Raw genomic sequence first — 20,263 nt, 5'->3', positions numbered from 1 at the left:
ATTCAGATACAACCACATGATTTATTTTGATAGCTGATAACTCATATTGCTAATTTTTAATAATACCTATTTACATGTGAAATCATTCACAGGGAAACTAAAATGTCGAGAGCCAAGCCCAATATAGAAAGGGGAACCAAGAATTGGAGCAACTTCACTATGAATTGAGGTGTTTTGTCCTGATTGTAGCGTGGTTGCTTTGGAGGTCTGTAGTTCTTGGTTGGAATTGTCGACAAATTAACATCGCCTACGTAGAATCCCGACAGCCTCGAAATCTTGGCTTTCGTCCTTCCCTGCCAAATGGTTAAACCACCAGCATGTGTGTATGATAATATAAATATTAGGAAACAAGAACCAACGTTACCTACTGCAGACAACAAAACCTCATCACCACCAGGGTGATCTTCCACATCATAAATAAACATGTCGACATGATATCGAGAAACACGAGATGGTACTGAAAAACATGCATGTATATGATATCAATCAAAACATAAGAAGGCATTAGGGCCGATCCTAACAATATTTGGGCTTGAGTCTAACTTTTAAAAAGAGGTCTCTGAATCATAATGCGTGTTCATATTTTTTTTAGTTCCATAGCGATTTTTCAAGATTCTTGCAAGACCTCAACAAGGTTTGATCGTCTGCACGTTGTAACCTCTCTAGATTGAACAAAAAACCAAATGTTTCTTCATATTTTTGAAACTGTTCAAATCGAGCTTTCATAGAAGAACGAGCTTGATCGATTATAAAGAGAAAGTAGTTAATTCGAAAAGATTCTGCAGTTCACTGTATCACTTCTTCACTGTTACTTTCACCAAATTGTTTCTTTCTTCGAATAACACATTTCTCTCGAAATACAGCTTCAATGCCCATCTCACATGCCATTTCTTTAGCTTCAACCATGGCCTTATCGTAACCATCTTCTCTAAATTCTTCAAGAAATAAAACAATTCCTTGTAAAAGTTTGATAGCAACATCAATATCCATATTTTCAGATTGAAGAAATTTGCTCACGGTGTTGATAGCATGCAACAACTTGTACCAAATTACCACACCAAGCAAGAATTCAAAATTCTCAAGTTCATATAACGCTAAGGATTCAGCTTCACTCTTCGTTTTGGGATCTTCACTTTCATTTGCCAAGTCATACAAAGCATCTCTTATTTGTGCAATTTGCTCCTTTATAGGTTTAACACTCTCAACATGACTTTCCCATCGTGTTTGTGACAATGGCTTAACTGTCAAACCCTTCACGTGATCTTTGAAAATCTTCCACCGCTTGGTAGAAGAGGAGAACAATGTATAGATCCGTTGTATTACTCCAAAAAATGACATAGCCTTAGGACAACAATTAGCCATATCACACAAGGCTAAATTGAGACTATGACAACCACAATGAGTATAAAAAGCTCTGGGATTCATTTCAAGTAACCTTTTTTGTACACCTTTATGACTACTTTTCATATTAGATCCATTATCATATCCTTGACCTCTAATATCATCAATATCAAGCTCAAGATTCACTAAAGCATTTTTAAGATGCATAAAAAGCCCAAGTCCCGAAGTATCATCAACATCTAAACATTGCACCCAATATTCGTCTACTTTTGTGAAACTTTTTGAATCATTTAAACAACGTATGACAATGGACATTTGCTCTTTGTGACTGATATCAGGAGTACAATCTAATATGATTGAAAAATATTTTGCTTGTCTTACCTTTGCAAGTATTGTTTTTCTTACCTCGCTTGCTGACATCTGTATCAACTCATTTTGAATTCTGCAACCAAGATATGTAGTATAAGTCTCATGGTCTTTAATCCGTCGGAGGTGCTCTTTCATTATTGGATCAAACTCTGCAATCATTTCAATCATTTGTAGAAACAAACCATTGTTTTCAACATAAAGTTTTTCACAACTTCCTCGAAATGCTAAGTTATTTTTTGCCAATCGTTGAACAACTGCGATTATCCTCTGTAACACTTGTTTCCAATGTTCTCTTTCTTTATTAATTTTTACTTGTACTCCTGCATCAATCACTTTATTTGTCTTCAATATTCTTTCCAATTCAAGCCAATTCGTCATACACTCCATATGCTCCTTACTCGCTTCATGATTTGTAAGACATCGACTCAAATTATGCCAATCATTGTATCCTTCATTAGCTAACTGACCATATCCAGTCTTGGTTACTTGCTTCTTGAATAACTTACAGCAAAAACAAAAAATCTTGTTACAAGACACTGAATATAATAGCCATCTTCTATCACTTTCCTCCCTGTTTGGCAAAATTCTCTTATAAAGTGACACATTGAAATGCCTGTTAGCGCTATCTTTAGGAAACACATTTATGACATCTCTATTCGGACCTCTTTCTACTAAAAAGTTTCTAACTTTTTGATCAATGTTGTCCCACTTTGCCGGATCATCACACCAAGTTTCCTGATTCAAGTTCTCATATTGAACAAACTCTTCATCTTTCTCATGATCATTGAATACATCCACATTGACAGACTCAAGGACTTTTTTAATATCAATCTCATTCTCATCCAATTCATTATCTTGTTCTCTGCTAATTGAATTATCAATCGTGTCTTCAACCTCTTCAACTATGTTTTTGTTTGAAACAAAGTACTTGTTGATATCTCCAGCTTGACTTTGAATCATTTCTTCAATCTTTAGCTTTCTTTTTCTTTTTTGAGACCCAGACATATACTTAGGAAGCATGATTAACCTAAGAATTCAAAAAAATAATTCAATGAACAACAAAAGCAGGTCTATGTTTAAAGACAGTAATGAATATTTTTGTTTTGATGAGTAAACTAATCAGCTGGTTATTAAATCATATCAGATCAAGATTTTATCTATTTAATTAACATTCAATTATTCAACATGTGAAATGGATTCTCAGCAACTTTGGCAAGCGAGCGATACTGCATTATCACACTTTCTGCATTGTCCAACGTCTTTACTACATACATGTCAGTTTCAAAATAGGTGAAGCTCACTATGTGCAAAAGGAGCTTTTCAAAGCGACGTGAGGTAAATGGGGGTGGGTGGACAATGAGTAAAATGAGTTTTCCCAAATCAGTTGAGGTAAAGCAATTGACTTTGACAGACACAAGAGACAATTCTCGAAAAAATAATAGTCGATTAAAAAAAAGGACCCAAGTGAAAACAATTCAGAAATGTAAGTTTAACTTCCACCCCTTCTTGTTTAACTTAGCTGTCATTCTTCCGCCGTATCTCAATATCAAAATCATGTTTTTACACATGTATCCACCACAATCACCTAAAAACTAGATTAGCAAAGTGCTTTGGTGATTAGCCTGCAGGTTAGCATCGTCCAAACAAAATGTGATTTTTCAATCTGATGAGTTGAAAATGTAACAGTTTATAAGATATTAAATTTCTTCCATAAAAATAGTAAAATGTGTTATCACAAATTAAAGAGGGTATTTATGAAGTATAACTAATTATTAGAGAGATTTCAAGTGAAAGGACATTTCTAAAATTTGATTTGTTATGATTTGTCAAAATCGAAGTTCACTTAGAAAAGTAAAAGAAAGCTTTCCTAATCACTCTACTCTATGAGACAATATATAACAAAAAAAATGGATATATGCCAAATTTCCCAACTTTTGAAGGAGGAAACCATTAAAACTCCCACAACACAACAATAAATTCTTTCAAGTCAAGAATGCAGTAAATACTTATTTATTGAAATTTAGATTGCACGATATTCTCGTTATTTTATTCAGAGGACTTGTCAGTCAGGTAGTTTTCTACATTTCTGAATTTCTTCGCTCCCATTCTCGCCCCTCCTTTAAGACACAAAATTAGGATTGGCTTTTTATCACAAGAAATCATGGTAAATTTTGGATGCAAGGCTATCGTCTACATGCGTCAAACAAAAACCCAGAAGGATAGATATCACCTTGGCCGAAGGATAGATAGAGAAGACGAAGGATAGATATCACCTTGGCCGCTGCTTCTGTGTTTCTCGCCGGGTTTGGGATAAGCAATTTTACAAGCTTTTATTTGATATTTTATTATTCTTTATTTTTTAATATTTATAAATTAAAAAAAACAGTTTTTTCTTTTATATATACTAAATTTTTTTTAAAATTTTTGGGCCCCAAAAAAAATTGGGCCTGAGTCATTGGACTCTCATGACTCTGAAGAAGCACGGCCCTGGAAGGCATGGATACAACCAAAAACCCATCTCATGAAACGAACCTTGCCATTAATGATGACCAGCAATCCTTGTTGGTGTTATGCTCGGAAACCTCCGCAAAGGAAAGAACCGTGACCGCCATTTGAGGGAAGAAGGGCTCTGTTTCAAGGAAATATGAAGAAACCAGTCACTGGAATAGCTCCAAATGCGTGTTCTCATTTCTCAGCCAAAAAAGAGAACTTTTGACGTTGTTTGTATGTTCATTCAAGTGTCTGACCCCATTTTCACCCCCATCATTTCATTGCGATATTCTATCTTCATCATATTCAAGACAATTTAAATAACATAAATAATTTTTCGACCCGACCCGAATTAGGCAATTAGGCTTACCGGATCCGAGTCCAGAAATATTTTAGCCCATGCACACAGACTAAGAGCCCAAATCTTAGCTTGTTGTCTGAGCCCAAACTGGGAGGTGTTCCTTGGTACGGCACCGTTTAGCGTGGCATCCCAGAACAACCGACATAAACGGAGCCCCACCCGAACTCAGGACAATAAGGCGGTGAATGGAGCCCTTTCGATATTGAACTCTCAAATAATATTTCGTAATAAAGAAACAATCTCAAATAAATCGGGATTAAACTAGCTATTATGCATACGCGGTGCGTATGTGTACAGTTTTTTTTATAATTATTGAAAGATTAAAGTGAAATTTGACAAATTATCGAAGGACTAAAATAATATTTGAATTGCTGTAATTAAAAAAATAAAAAAATATTTGTTGAATTAAAAAAATAAAAACAAAAATGTAATATTGATATCACATAAACATAAAATTAGAAGAGTGAAGAACAAACCACGACATCATTTTTGTTTCTATTAGAGAGATTATTATTAATAGATTTATAATTTATCAAAGGTAAAGACAAAAACAGATCAAATGACTTACTCCAGGCATGCCCCTATTCACTCTATAAACTAGCTACTTTGCATACGCGGTGCGTGTTAGGGAATTACACCCGAAACGATGTCGATCACGATGATAATAGTACCAAAAAATTGAGGAATAAAATAACCAACAAGAACACAAAGATTTACGTGGTTCACCCAATATAGGCTACGTCCACGGAGCACTGCAACTTTTATAACTGGAAAAAATATTACAACAAGTGTATACACCAATACACTCAATATTTCTCACACTCCCAATCCGAGTATACCGAGAAAATAATTTCTCTAACTCACACAAGAGAATTCATGCACTCAAGAAAAAAATACACTCTTTTTTTCTATGCACTCTCTTTTTATTAAAGCTGAAAAACTTTTGATTTTGGGATACTAAAAGCAAACAAGGAAGGCACAATTTATAACAAATTTCTTTAACCAACTTTTTGGAATTCCCGATGTGGGATACCAATTTTCTCACCTAACAATTCTCCCACTTGAAGACTTGATTTCAATCACGTCTTCACATCATCATTGCAGCAGCTCATATATCATCATTTATTCTTGCAGTCCAACTGAAGTTGAACACAACTTCAGTTTGTCAATGGTTACCGTCTTCGTGAGCATATCGGCTGGATTTTTACTTCCAAGAATCTTCTCCAGCATCAAGACTTCATCTTCCAGCACTGATCTGATGAAATGGTACCTAACCTGTATATGCTTTGTCCCAGCATGCTAAACATGATTTTTTGCTAAATGAATAGCACTCTAACTGTCACAGTATAATGTGCTATCTTCAAGCTTCTGACCCAATTCCTCCAGAAAGGATTTCAACCATATCATCTCCTTGCTAGCTTCTGTAACTGCAACATACTCAGCCTCAGTAGCCGAAAGCGCAACAAACTTTTGCAGCTTAGACACCCAGCCTACAACTGTACCACTTAATGTGAATACATATCCAGTAGTACTTTTCCTGCCATCTAGGTCACCACCCATATCGACATCGACAAAACCCTGTAAGCCCAATTTTGATCTCCTGAAGCAAAAAGAACAAATAGCAGTACCTTTCAAATACCTGAGAATCCACTTAACTGCTTCCCAATGTTGGTTTCCTGGATTAGTCATAAACCTGCTCACAACTCCCACTGCATGTGCTATGTCTGGTCTTGTGCACACCATTGCATACATGAGGCTTCCGACAGCAGAAGCATAAGGAACCTTATTCATATAAGCCTGCTCCTGCTCCGTCGATGGTGATTGTGCTTTGGTTAGTTTGAAATGACTAGCCAAAGGAGTACTCACAGATTTTGCTTCATCCATATTAAATCTGCTAACCACCTTTTTCACGTACTCTTCTTGAGATAACTTCAAGAATCCATTCACCTGGTCTCTAAAGATCCTCATTCCAAGGATTTGCTTTGCAGTACCCAAATCCTTCATGGCAAATTCCTTTGATAAATCTTTCTTGAGTTTATCAATTTCTTCCAGACGAGCTCCAGCTTTCAACATATCATCTACATATAGCAGTAGTATGATATAAGAACCGTCAAACTTTTTCACATAACAGTGCGTGTGTTTTTTTTTATATATAATTATCGAGAAATTAAAGTGAAATTTGACAAATTATCGAGGGACTAAAGTGTTATGTGAATTGTTGTAATGAAAAAAAATAAAAACAAAAGTGCTTGTTGACATTTAAAAATATGAAAACAAAAATGTAATATTTGTATCAAATAAGGGTAAAATTGGAAGATAAAAAAAAGACCAAGACACTATTTTGTCTCTATTATGGAGATTGTAACAGATACCTGTCATTATACCTGTAATGCTCGAGATTTTATATCATGTTAAGCTGAGATTATTGATTTTGAATTGATGTAATCATAGACGGACCATTCCGAGACTAGATTGGGCAAAGCATATGATTATGCAATTTTTTGGACAGAACTATTGGCGCCCGAGCGGTAGAAAATGACCGCCCGAGCGCCAATGTTTAATACGATGATCATTTGGACAGAACATCTGGCGCCCGAGCGGTAGAAAATGACCGCCTGAGCGCCAGTGCAACACGTTAAGGTACCGTACAGAGTGTTCGACGCCCGAGCGGTAATTTGTGACCGCCTGAGCGCCGCCTGATTTGTATGAAAATGAGCCACGTTTCACTTACATGCAACTTGAGATATATATACACAAGCTGCTTCATTCAGATTCATTTGGAAAGAAGGAAACGAGAAAGCTACGGAAATCCCTACGCCTTTTCATATTTTAGATTTGTGATTGTGCAAGATCCGCTCGTCAGAATTTCGATCCGACTTTAGTACTGTGTTCCTATCGACGCAGGCTTCAACTGGACATCGAGTATTGACAGGCTTTGAGTTCGAGACTTTGACAGAATCAGATTGACAGAAGGAAATGTATAATTCATGTTGATTCGGGAAGATATAATTCGAATTAGATCTGATTTGAGTTTCCCAAAATCACATCCTCGATTGTTATTTTTTATATGTTGATGCTTTGTTTATATATTTATATTCAAGCATTTAAGATAGGAGAGTCATTGGCAGACTTGCCAAGCTAGACGTTCGGTGATATCGACGCATAGGAGCAGAATTGACTCCGATTGTAGACATTCGATATAGACATGACCGAAATCTAGGAATAAGACGTACCGTCACCCCTATTGAGAGGGTAGGTGGCAGATTGTGACGTCTTATTCACACCGGGATCCCTAGAGGTAGAGTCGAGTCGAGTCGAGTCAAGATATGATTTCGATTTCCTTTGCATGCTGACATTGATTTGGTTTCATAGATTATGGAACCTATTGCCATTGATTCTATTCATGAGAGTATGCTTCATGATTTATATTGTGTATATGCATGTGTACCATGTTTTATACTGGGATTTGTTCTCACCGGAGTATCCGGCTGTGGTTGTGTCTGTATGTGTGCATGATCACAGGTGGGACAGGATCAGGGTCGAGACAAAGATGAGAGATCGAGATAGCGTGGAGATTACGGGCGTAGAAGAAGATTTCTAGTGGTTTCTTACTAGACATGTACTACAATGTGGTTTGTAGTTGGTATTGAACACTAGTTGTTATGAATGTATTGAAATAAGACATGAATTTATGTTTGTTGAAATAAAATGGAGACATTACTTGTGTAGGTTTATTTACATTTGTTTTATTATTAAAAGTAAAATTTTGACCCACATTTTCTAACAAAGATCCAATTAATCTCAAAAAGAATTGAGTTAGAGTCCAGGTCCCCACAATACCTAATTAGACACGCTCAGTCATTGCTTGATGATATAACACGGGTGTGTTAATTATTTTGGCAATCATAATTAACTTCATTTTGTAAAAAATATCTAACGTGTTAAAACTTGTGTACGGCGATCATACTTCTCGAAAGCGACATCGTTTCTGTTCTCTCTTATAGCAGAAACGTACCTCTTCGATACAATTCTCTTCACTACGAGCATTTATATGTAACAGTGAATGTTATTCATGCTTTCACGAGATTCGTCTTTATAGAACAGAAACAAAGCGGATTCATGTACCAATATATGGCTTTAATGCGTATTTATCCATCGGCGAGGAAGGAGGAGTGATCACGGTTTGCCGATCATCGCCAGTGTTTGAATGCTGTTAGCTGGAAGGTGATTGCTGTTTGATTACATGTGTGTGCCAGTGTGTGTAGACTTTTGTTTTTGTTTCTTGTTGGATTGTATCTATGTTTGTCACTTGCCTCGTTAGCGTCGGAGATTTAATTAAATTTTTTGAAAATGTTGAGGTGAACTGATTTTTGTCGCTTTTATTGATTTTAACGCCTTTTTTATTCCATTTTTGACCTGTTTCGACGGCAAGTGAACCTGAACTATGAATATGGAGATTTACGGAATCGGTGGTTCAAAGTTTATTTATTCCCTTGGGTTTACCAAATCTGTTCTTCAGTTATTACTTATTACCTTAATGGATTTTATAAAATCTGCGCTGCATTGCCTTTGCTCCCGTTCTTATAACAAAATTTACAAACTTTATTTGTTAGATAGATTGATGCTTCATATTTGTGCGGATTGAACTGTGACTGGTTGAAGAATGTCAGGTAATTGTGGTTTCAAGTTCAAAATTTTGGCTATTTATCGCCATAAATTTTATGCACTCAATTAGTCAGATTGTTTTGATATTTTGTTTAGTAGAAATAGTTTATGTTCGTGAAGATGACGGAGAAAAAAGATCAGATCATGATATCATGTCTGCAGATGAGAAAAGAAGGCATCGGATTAGATCTTTAAGGAAAAAGGCAGTTAGTGCTTCAACTAGAATCAGACATACTTCAAAGAAACACAGCAAGCGGCTTGTGCATTGCAGATTTGAGTCAATTTCTACCGAAGAGTTACTAGATGAAGAGGAAGAAAAGGCAGTTGACTCTTTTCGTAATGATTTGAATGAAAAGGACTTACTTCCGGTCCATCAAGATGATTATCATACTTTGTTGAGGTCATCATCTACTGATCTACATTGGAACTTTAAATTTGACAGCTAAATGGGGAAATTTTATTTGATTCAATCTACTTCTTGATGAAATAAACTTCATTGTCTTCTGGTTGATGATGCCACATAAACGGAATAACTTCTAACAATTAAGAAAACTTATCCCCAAATTTATATTGTTACTAGTGAAAAAAATGAATAAAACTTGATACTATAATATGTTTGTTCGATAATTATTATAATTATTTTTAAAAAAATTTGGTCTGCCGTCACAAGTTTTCATAAGTTTCTGAAACATCTTTTGGAATTCGAGACTATTCTTCCAACGAAAGACCCGAAGGCGTGAGCACTCCTGCTTACCCTGTTTTGTTCCTTTGGAACTTAAACATTCTCACAGTTTCCATTCCAAATATAAGATGCAGAAATAGTGGAGTTATTATTATCATTATTTTTTTAAGGATTTTCTCTCATTATTATAAGTGTTGAATGGTTGATTCTTCCATTTAAACGCAAAAATCATTAATTTTATTGGTTTAGAATCTAAGTTGTGGTACAAACTACCACCTATAGGAGCTTTATCAAGCACCTTTGAGAGTTTTCTGATCCATTGAGTTCGTCGTAATAATGGGTGCTTTTCCATTTTCACTTTGCTTATTAGCTTTCCTGACATTTTAACACGAGTAAGTGTTTCTATGCGTGAAAATACTCACTTAAAATTGGTTTTTCTTTTTCTGTTTTTTTTACCGAGTAAACAGTGATCTCTGCCTCTCTTCTTTTATATGCAAAGAAATTTATGACATTGGACTTTTAAAATAATAAATAGAATATATCCTTCTATTAAACACTTTTGCTTTTATATCTTTTATCTCGTCTTGATGATTTCAAGCCAATCATTTGGAAGTGAATATGGTTACTGATAAGTGTGACTACCGACTTTATTCACCTTTAGGCTGTGTGAAATCTAACTCTGCCTCACTTCTCTGAACAGAAATCGAGGGGTGAAATTTCTCAAGCTTCTAGTTTAAAATCCCTTTCAGATCATACCATGGAAGCAAGAGCACATTGTACAAATGTAAGAAATGTTAGGTTCATACATCATTTAGTATGAGTAAGGCTATTTGGCATGCGTTACAAGGATGTGCCATGTTTCCAGGAAACAACTCACTATTTTAACAAAAGACAATTTGGATTTCATATTTGGCATGGTCTAAATATGAGATCGCAAGATTTTCTTTTCGTTTCACGCTTGATGATGGAGGAATATTTCATTTAGAAAATGTGATCATGCGCTTCACTTGTATGCAACTTCTTGAGGTGAGAGAAGATCTTGTCGTTTGTTAAAAGATCCTCCTGTCAAATGGATGTCTTTCAGCGAATCAAGTGGGTGGGAATGAGCAAAGTGATTCTTTACTGATTAGCAACTTTAAGGACTATAATTTTATTGATGCTATGAGAGTTTCATCATTTGGCGGCACTATCTTGTTTTACACAACTATTGAATGGAAATTAAAGTGATGTAGTTTGCCAAGAGAGTCTCCAGAGCTTCTCTTTTTTTTGCCTTCACAGGGTTCTACGCCTAACAGATGTAACCAAATTTTAATAAAGAGGCAGAAAGAGAAGTCTGGCTGAGGGTGAGATGAGATAATATTTTCTAGCCTTCTTCCTACATCTTAGTAATATATCCATTCCCTCCCCTACTACTGGACCCTCAGACCACAATTTTAAACCTTTTGCTCTATTTGAAGAATGCCACATGGCTAAATTTTTAAGGTGAAAAATCTTATTTCCTTCTTTTTGTCTTTTTTGTTGTTTGACCCGGGGAACAATATCAAGGCCCTATAATTTTGTGGCGACAGATGACAGTCATGATCCATCTGGTACATAAACATCAGGCTGATTTTGCTAATCGTGTCTTTCATATTCTGATTATTTACCTGCTGGAATCATGCATGTCTTACTTGCAGCATATATGTGCAGTAGTATAGCATTTACTAGACTAAAGGTGCTTTGAAAATTATGTTACTTTTTTCGTTTCTGCTGTGCATCAGAAGTTACTTCAATTCTATGTATTCTTAGAAAATTATGAATGTAAGTAATGGATTCAGAAGCTTATGTTCTGTTCACTAATCTGTGAGACGACGAAGATCTACGGTCAAAACATTTAGTGCAGCGTTACAGTGTTCTGCATCTATAAGTTGCATCAATTTCTAGAAGAATAAAGTGTCATCAGTATCAGGTCATTGAGTGTTTAATAGTTGCGAAGCAGTTTACATGTATCTCTAGCATCAGATACAAATCTTGACCTTACTATATATAGATTTGACTAGGCTGGCTTATCGAACAAGGCTATTAAAGGGATCAATCACTACCACATTGACAGATGTAATCTTCTGAGTACTTGCATATATATGTCTATTGTTCGGTGTGCTGGCAGGAAGATTATTCAAGGAGCAAAATAACGAGATTGCAACAGAAAATCATCAAGGAAATTGTCAGGATCAACAGTTTGCACAGCCAAATACTGTGGAGCTTCTCCATCCATGCTGCCAGAAATTGCAGCATTTAGAGAATGCGGTGACTGAACTGTTGAAAAAACCTGCAGGAATTCCACCAGAAAAAGATGACATACTACTTGAATCTCTGGATCGCATAAAATCACTTGAGTACGACTTCAGAAGACGAAAAAGGTATTATGTGTAGTTAATGGTTCAGTCTTTAACATGATATGCCTAAATTGATTCCATTGAATCTGGTCCTTGAAATGATTGATGATTATGACTTATAGAGATAAATTGTTGTGTGTAGGCCTTGCTTGCGATGGCATCCAAACAATTAGAGCTTTCGGAGTCATTGGAGACTCTAAAGGAAATTAACACAAAAGTAAGTTCTTCTTTTCTCTAGAATAAAATATCAGAAAAAGGAACCTTGTTGTTCTTAAAACCTATTGCTTTGAACTCATCTACCCGTCTTTTTCATTAGTTATTATTACCCTTCTAAAGTGCTTGCATGAAGTAGCCATGACGTTATATTTTTTGCCAATTACAGGGGACTAAAAGTTTTTGGCCACGAAATGAGAAGTCTCAACCTCGGGGAATCTAACAGTCTAAATTTAGAGAAAGATTTTACTTCTTTTATTTCCTGAATAACTATTGAATTACTACACTATTTTTTCAAAAATCTGTTTTATTCAACTAACCTGGACGATCCGGGTGTTACTGTTGAGTTCAGTGGTTTCATCCTGAGGTGATATCTCTCTCACTCCCACACTCTCTGTCTCTCGCTCTCATACTTTTTTGTAGTGTACTCAGCTGCTTGCTGGTTGAAGATGTGTTGCAAGGTTGCCATTGCCTCATCCTTCTGGATTTAATCTGTACACAGTTTTTGAGTTCTATGTGTCTCATAATACTTGCTTTCACCATTCTTGACTTAGAATCAGAACACATGTTTAAATACATGAATGTGTTGTGAAAAAGTAAAAATTTACGGTGAAACGTAAAAATCTCAAACTCTCAAAATTATCACACTACACACTTTATAATATTTTTCTCTCAACTCAATTGTGATTTTCTTCACAAATGAGAGATCTATTTATAGAAAATTTTTACAAATAATCCAAAAATAAAATACATCATTACCTACATCATCACACACTAATTTTCAATATTCAACACCTAATTTTACCTAATTTTCAACATTCAACATTCACATTTTCAACACAAATATTTAACACATTTTTAAATAATTTTTCAACACTCCCCCTTGTGATGATGATCATAATGATTGTATACATTACGTGTTTTTATACTGCCTCGTTAAAAACCTTACTAGGAAAAACCCATTGGGATAAAAACCATAGTAAGGGAAAAAGAGTGCAGTCACGTAAACTCCCCCTCATGTTGACACGAACAATTCTTCACAAATTTCGTAGATTGCGCATCCCAATATTATATATGTGCTTTCTGAATATTGTCGTAGGAAGTGCCTTTGTGAAGAGATCTGATGAGTTTTCACTTGATTGAATGTGACGAACATCAATACATTTATTCTTCTCAAGCTCCTTGGTGAATGCGAAGAACTTAGGAGGAATATGTTTAGTTCTGTCGCTTTTTATGTATCCTTCTTTCATTTGAGCAACACATGCAGCATTATCTTCATATAGTATCACAGGCTTCTCGTCGAATGATAATCCGCATGAGATTTGGATATGTTGAGTCATTGATTTTAACCACACACATTCACGGCTTGCTTCATGTAGTGCAATAATCTCGGCATGATTTGATGAAGTTGTTACAAGTGTTTGTTTCTGTGAACGCCAAGAAATTGCAGTGCCTCCACGAGTAAATACATATCCAGTTTGAGAACGTGCTTTGTGTGGATCAGATAAGTATCCAGCATCGGCATAACCAATTATACTTGGATTAGCATCTTTTGAATACAAAAGTCCCAAGTCTGTCGTTCCTCGTAGATAACGGAATATATGTTTAATTCCGTTCCAATGTCTCTTTGTTGGATATGTGCTAAATCTTGCCAATAAATTTACGGCAAAAGATATATCAGGCCTTGTACAATTTGTAAGATACATAAGGGCACCGATAGCACTTAGATATGGTACTTCTGGACCAAGAATATCTTCATCATCTTCACATGGACGGAATGGATCCTTTTCTATGTTTAATGATCTAACAACCATTGGAGTACTTAAAGGATTTGATTTGTCCATATTAAAACGTTTAAGGATCTTTTCTGTATAATTTGTCTGGTGAACAAATATTCCACATTCTTTTTGTTCAATTTGTAAACCCAGACAATACTTGGTTTTTCCAAGATCCTTCATTTCAAATTCTTCTTTCAAGTATGACACAACTTCTTGAATTTCCTTATTTGTTCCAATGATGTTTAAATCATCAACATATACAGCAATAATTACGCATCCGGATGTTGTTTTCTTAATGAAAACACAAGGGCATATTGAATTATTTACATATCCCTTTTTCATCAAGTGATCACTTAGCCTATTATACCACATTCTGCCGGATTGCTTCAACCCATATAATGATCTTAGTAATTTCACAGAATAACATTCTCTGGGTTTTGAACTTTGTGCTTCAGGCATCTTAAATCCTTCAGGGATTTTCATATATATATTACTATCAAGTGATCCATATAAGTAGGCTGTAACAACATCCATAAGACGCATTTCTAAATTTTCAGATACTGCCAAGCTAATCAAATACCGAAACGTAATTGCATCCATCACAGGAGAATACGTTTCTTCATAATCAATTCCAGGCCTTTGAGAAAAACCTTGTGCAACAAGTCGAGCTTTATATCTTACTATTTCATTTTTCTCATTTCGCTTTCGAATAAAAACCCATTTGTATCCAACAGGTTTTACACCTTCAGGTGTAAGGACTATAGGTCCAAAAACATTACGTTTATTTAGCGAATCCAATTCAACCTGGATGGCATCTTTCCATTTTATCCAATCCTGCCGATTTTTACATTCACCAAAAGATTTTGGTTCATGATCTTCATTATCATTTATGATGTCGATTGCCACATTATAAGAAAATATATCATCAATTTCTTCTATATCTTTTCGGTTCCATATTTTTCCAGTATTAATATAATTGATAGAGATTTCATGATTCTCGTCAGTTTGTGGTTCTGACAAAACATTTTCATCATCATGTGTTTCTTCAGGAACATCATTCTCTATTTTGTGATCATTATGTGTTTCTTCAGGAACATCATTCTCTATTTTGTGATCATTGTGTTTCTCTATGAATTTTCTTTTTCGAGGATTTTTATCCTTGGAACCAACTGGCCTTCCACGCTTCAGGCGTTTAATGACATCATGACTATCTTCAATTTGTTTCTTCGGAATTTCAATTCGAGCAGGGGCATTTGCAGCATGTATATATGATTTAGTTACCCCTTTTGTGTCTGCAAATGCATCTGGTATTTGATTTGCTATTCTTTGCAAGTGCACAATTTGCTGTACATCTTTTTCACATTGTTTTGTTCTTGGATCCAGATGTAACAATGATGATACATACCATGTAATTTCTTTTTCGGTATGTTTCTGTTCTCCCCCTAACATTGGGAAGATTTCCTCATTAAAATGACAATCAGCAAAACGTGCTGTGAACACGTCGCCTGTCTGTGGTTCAAGATATCGAATGATCGATGGACTATCATAACCAATATAAATTCCAATCTTTCTTTGAGGTCCCATTTTCTTTCGTTGAGGTGGTGCAATAGGCACATACACCATACATCCAAAAATTCTCAGATGAGAAATGTCTGGTTCTTTACCAAATGCAAGCTGCAATGGGGAGTATTTATGATATGCACTTGGTCTGATGCGAATTAATGAAGCAGCATGTAAAATTGCATGTCCCCATATAGAAATAGGGAGCTTTGTTTTCATAATCATTGGTCTAGCAATCATTTGCAGACGTTTAATCAATGATTCAGCCAATCCATTTTGAGTATGTACATGAGCAACAGGATGCTCAACAATGATTCCCATAGACATACAATAATCATTGAAAGTCTGGGAAGTAAATTCACCAGCATTATCAAGTCTAATTTTCTTGATTGTATAATCGGGAAATTGATTCCTCAATTTTATTATTTGAGCAAGTAATCTTGCAAATGCAACATTTCGAGTTGACAATAAACATACATGTGACCATCTGCTGGAGGCATCAATCAATACCATAAAGTATCTGAATGGTCCACATGGTGGATGGATTGGTCCACAAATATCACCCTGAATACGTTCAAGAAACATTGGTGATTCAGTTTGGATTTTGGCTGGTGATGGTCTTATAATAAGTTTTCCAAGAGAACATGCTTTACATTGAAACTTATTATTCTGAAAGATCTTCTGGTCTTTCAATGGATGACCATGTGTATTTTCTATAATTCTTCGCATCATTGTTGAACCAGGATGTCCTAATCGATCATGCCAATTGGTTAATATTGAAGAATTATCAATTACCATGTTTGATTCAATGGGACGTATATGTGTATAATGCAATCCAGTAGGGAGCATTGGTAGTTTTTCAATCACATATTTCTTTCCTGATTTATATGTGGTAAGACACATATATTTCTCATTCCCTTCATTCATTGTTTGAGTATCATACCCATGGGAATATATATCATTAAAACTCAACAAATTTCTTTTCGATTGTGGTGAATATAAAGCATCATTGATCAAAAATTTTGTACCATTAGGTAACAAAAATTGTGCTTTACCACATCCTTTAATCAAGTCTACAGGACCTGATATTGTATTCACCGTTGTTTTTGTTGGTTTTAGTTCCAAGAAATATCTTTTATCTCGGAGGATAGTGTGTGTTGTACCACTATCGGATATGCAAACCTCAGCTTTGCTCATAGCATTTTCCATATTTGAACTTCAAAAAATATGCAATGAAAAAAAATTAATGACAATACATATGGAAATATAACATATATCATAATTGTACAATAAAACACTATCATATAAATACATGAAAAATAAATTATTGTACATTTATATTCTACCACTATATTGTTCATTTTCAGAGAAATCATTGAGAAAATCTGCAGCATCAATATTGTTCATTTCTATCCCACCAACATATTGATCATTTCCAGAGAAATCATTCATAAACTCAGCAGCATCAAAATGAGTTGAATCACTCAAACGGTCACTGCGCTCAGTGAACTTGGTCTCTTTTTCTTTCCCCTTTATCGATTCTTTATAGAGCTTGCAAAGGTGGTCAGGGGCTCGACAAATACGAGACCAATTTCCTGGAGTGCCGCATCTGAAACAAGAACTTTCAAATCTTTTCGAGTGATTTTCATTAACACTCATGTTCTCATGATGCCTTTTCTGTGGGTGGTTCGTGACGCCCTTTTGAGATGAGTTATAAAAATAACTATCTCTATTGTTTTCAAAACCACGGCCTCGACCACGACTACGACTAATTCCACGTCCACGTCCACGACCTCGACCTCGACCAAAACCTTGTCTTTGAATTTGATTTTGGTTTCCAGGTTTAAATTCATTTTTACTTACAGCATTTACTTCTGGAAATGCTGATGATCCAGTGGGTCGGGACTGATGATTTCTCATTAGTAGCTCGTTGTTTTTTTTCGCCAAAAGAAGACAGGCAATGAGCTCAGAATATCTCGCAAATCCACGCACTCTATATTGTTGCTGTAAAGTTATATTTGATGCGTGAAACGTGAAAAATGTTTTTTCAAGCATTTCCGATTCTGTGACCTCATATCCACAAAATTTTAGCTGCAAGATTATTCGATACATCGCTGAATCGTAATCACTGACTTTCTTAAAATCTTGGAATCTTAACATATTCCATTCATCACGGGCGGTCGGAAGTATAACTTCCCTTATATGTTCAAATCTTTCTTTCAATCCTTTCCACATAGTCATGGGATCTTTTTCGATGAGATATTCACATTTTAAACCTTCATCGAGATGTCGACGCAAAAATATTATAGCTTTTGCTTTTTCTTGTGATGAAGATATACCATTTTCTTTAATGGTCTCACTTAGACCCAATGACTCAAGATGCATTTCTACATCGAGAGTCCATGGCATATAATTTTTCCCCGTAATGTCGAGTGCAACAAATTCGAGCTTTGTCAAGTTTGACATGGTGGTACTAAAAAAATTATGATGCATTTTATTAGTTAATGAATATTTCAATACAAAGTAATGGATAAACAACAAATACAAGCATTCGTAAAAATAAAGAAAACACATGAGGAGGATATTCTCCGATAAGTACAAGATTCGTGAGTATTATAACAAAAATAATTAAAAATAACTTTGTGAAAGTCTTCTTCTTTTTTCTTCAAAAATTTGATGAAGAATAATTTTAGAGAAGAAGAGAAAGTTGGAGAGATTGAATGTGTTTGTGAGATCATATTTATAGGGCAAAAACTAGCCGTTTTATTACCGTTTATGACCGTTGGTGTACAAGAAAATAAATGTATGTATTTGTATAATTTTATGATAATAATATGGTGTATATAATATTAGTAATGTTTTAAATAATTATGTATATCATATCACAATATTATAATGAGGTGTCATAAGATATTTTGTTTAAAAATCTTATAGACTTTTATACTTGTCGTATCCCTTACCGGGAGTGTGGGATGTCGTCTTAACATCCTCCCAGGATTTATAACAAGTTTTTGAAAAATTTATTTTATTATAACATTATATTATATATTAAGTATATACACAATAAATAAATAAACAGTAAAATAAATATAATTACTTTTGTTACCTTTTTAATCTGTTTTGGAGCTTGGAAAAATATGGAGGACTTTTAGAACTTCGTGCTGATAACGTGTTGTGAAAAAGTAAAAATTTACGGTGAAAAGTAAAAATCTCAAACTCTCAAAATTATCACACTACACACTTTATAATATTTTTCTCTCAACTCAATTGTGATTTTCTTCACAAATGAGAAATCTATTTATAGAAAATTTTTAAAAATAATCCAAAAATAAAATACATCATTACCTACATCATCACACACTAATTTTCAATATTCAACACCTAATTTTACCTAATTTTCAACATTCAACATTCACATTTTCAACACATATTTTTCACATTTTTAAATAATTTTTCAACCGAATGAGATTTTTTCAAGTTAATCTTCACATATTATTGATTTAGAGTCTCCCTGTATCACTTTTAAGACGTGTTTTTTGCTACGAAATGAGAAGTCTCAACCGCGGGGAATCTAACCGTCTAAAATACTTGCATCCAAAAATTAAATAGCTCTTCATGTTCTTTATCTTTTTTCCTTCCATTAATTATCTTTTATTTAATTTTCACACAAAGTGTGTGTTATATTGCTAGTATTGAAGAAATTTTGTGTTTCTTCTTATTATTATTATTTTTTTTAAAAATGTCTCGCTTTATCAATAACATTTAAGCGAATAGATTTTCGGAAATTAGCCAATTAACTGCTACAAGATTTTATGCACCTAGCGCTAGTCGGATTGAGAATGACTTTAATTGCTAATTCAGCTCTAAACACATTTTCTATCCTGACAATATTGATGCATCAGGTTCGATCTGATGGATGAAGACATTGGATGTCCACGATCCTTTATGAAGGGTGCAATATTGACTTTTAGACTATGATCTAATGGACTAGATTAAATATAGGCGGAAGGAAGTGTCTATTTGTGAAAAGGCGACTCCAAATTTTTACATAGTACAGACAGGACCTCATTTCCAAGCATCCCCGAATTGCATTATAGCGTACAAACCATCTCATATTCATATTTTTCGTCCATTTCATTTTTGATCGAAAAGAGAGTTCAGAAATAATCTTTCATTCGTTGCACAATACAAAGCAAAGTACAACCTGTAAATCCATCATGAGGATCCTTTGATAGATGGAGATAACCATTTGGTTAAAATATCCAAATCTCTTCGTTCTTGATTAAGATGCCCAATTTTAATTCATGGTAAAGTAACAGGTGTACACTACATATTTATGGGGGTACAATCCACAAAAAAACATAATCAGAAGAAAATTAATTTGAGATCCACTAAAATGTTTCCTTTGCATTCATTCTCAAAACAAATC

The 20,263-nt window shown here is 34.7% G+C and overlaps 1 protein-coding gene and 2 long non-coding RNA genes across 4 annotated transcripts; 2 read left to right on the top strand and 1 right to left on the bottom strand.

Annotated features, from left to right (window-relative positions):
* Positions 1-86: 86 nt before the first annotated feature.
* LOC140974641 (uncharacterized) lies at positions 87-4,322 on the bottom strand. The gene is made up of 4 exons (XM_073438191.1): positions 4,243-4,322; positions 813-2,737; positions 384-457; positions 87-293 (listed from the first exon to the last, which is right to left on the bottom strand). Exons 1-4 carry the CDS (start codon positions 4,320-4,322, stop codon positions 87-89), a joined length of 2,286 nt encoding a protein of 761 aa, XP_073294292.1.
* Positions 4,323-8,626: 4,304 nt separating this feature from the next.
* Positions 8,627-9,846, top strand: LOC140972426 (uncharacterized). Of its 2 annotated transcripts, none has more exons than XR_012174515.1 (3): positions 8,627-8,785; positions 9,179-9,231; positions 9,326-9,846. It is a non-coding gene; the product is annotated as an uncharacterized lncRNA (long non-coding RNA). The 2 variants fall into 2 exon arrangements; XR_012174514.1 differs by having other exon boundaries at positions 9,175-9,231.
* Positions 9,847-10,581: 735 nt separating this feature from the next.
* On the top strand, positions 10,582-13,062 carry LOC140972054 (uncharacterized). Its single transcript, XR_012174429.1, has 4 exons — positions 10,582-12,307; positions 12,426-12,500; positions 12,666-12,863; positions 12,929-13,062. It is a non-coding gene; the product is annotated as an uncharacterized lncRNA (long non-coding RNA).
* The last annotated feature ends 7,201 nt before the right edge of the window (positions 13,063-20,263 follow it).

The sequence above is a fragment of the Primulina huaijiensis genome, chromosome 3, assembly GCF_012295235.1.
Source record: "Primulina huaijiensis isolate GDHJ02 chromosome 3, ASM1229523v2, whole genome shotgun sequence".
NCBI classification, from domain to species: Eukaryota; Viridiplantae; Streptophyta; class Magnoliopsida; order Lamiales; family Gesneriaceae; genus Primulina; species Primulina huaijiensis.
The sequence above is the reverse complement of the archived record's forward strand: the minus strand, read 5'-3'. Positions and strand labels throughout refer to the sequence as shown.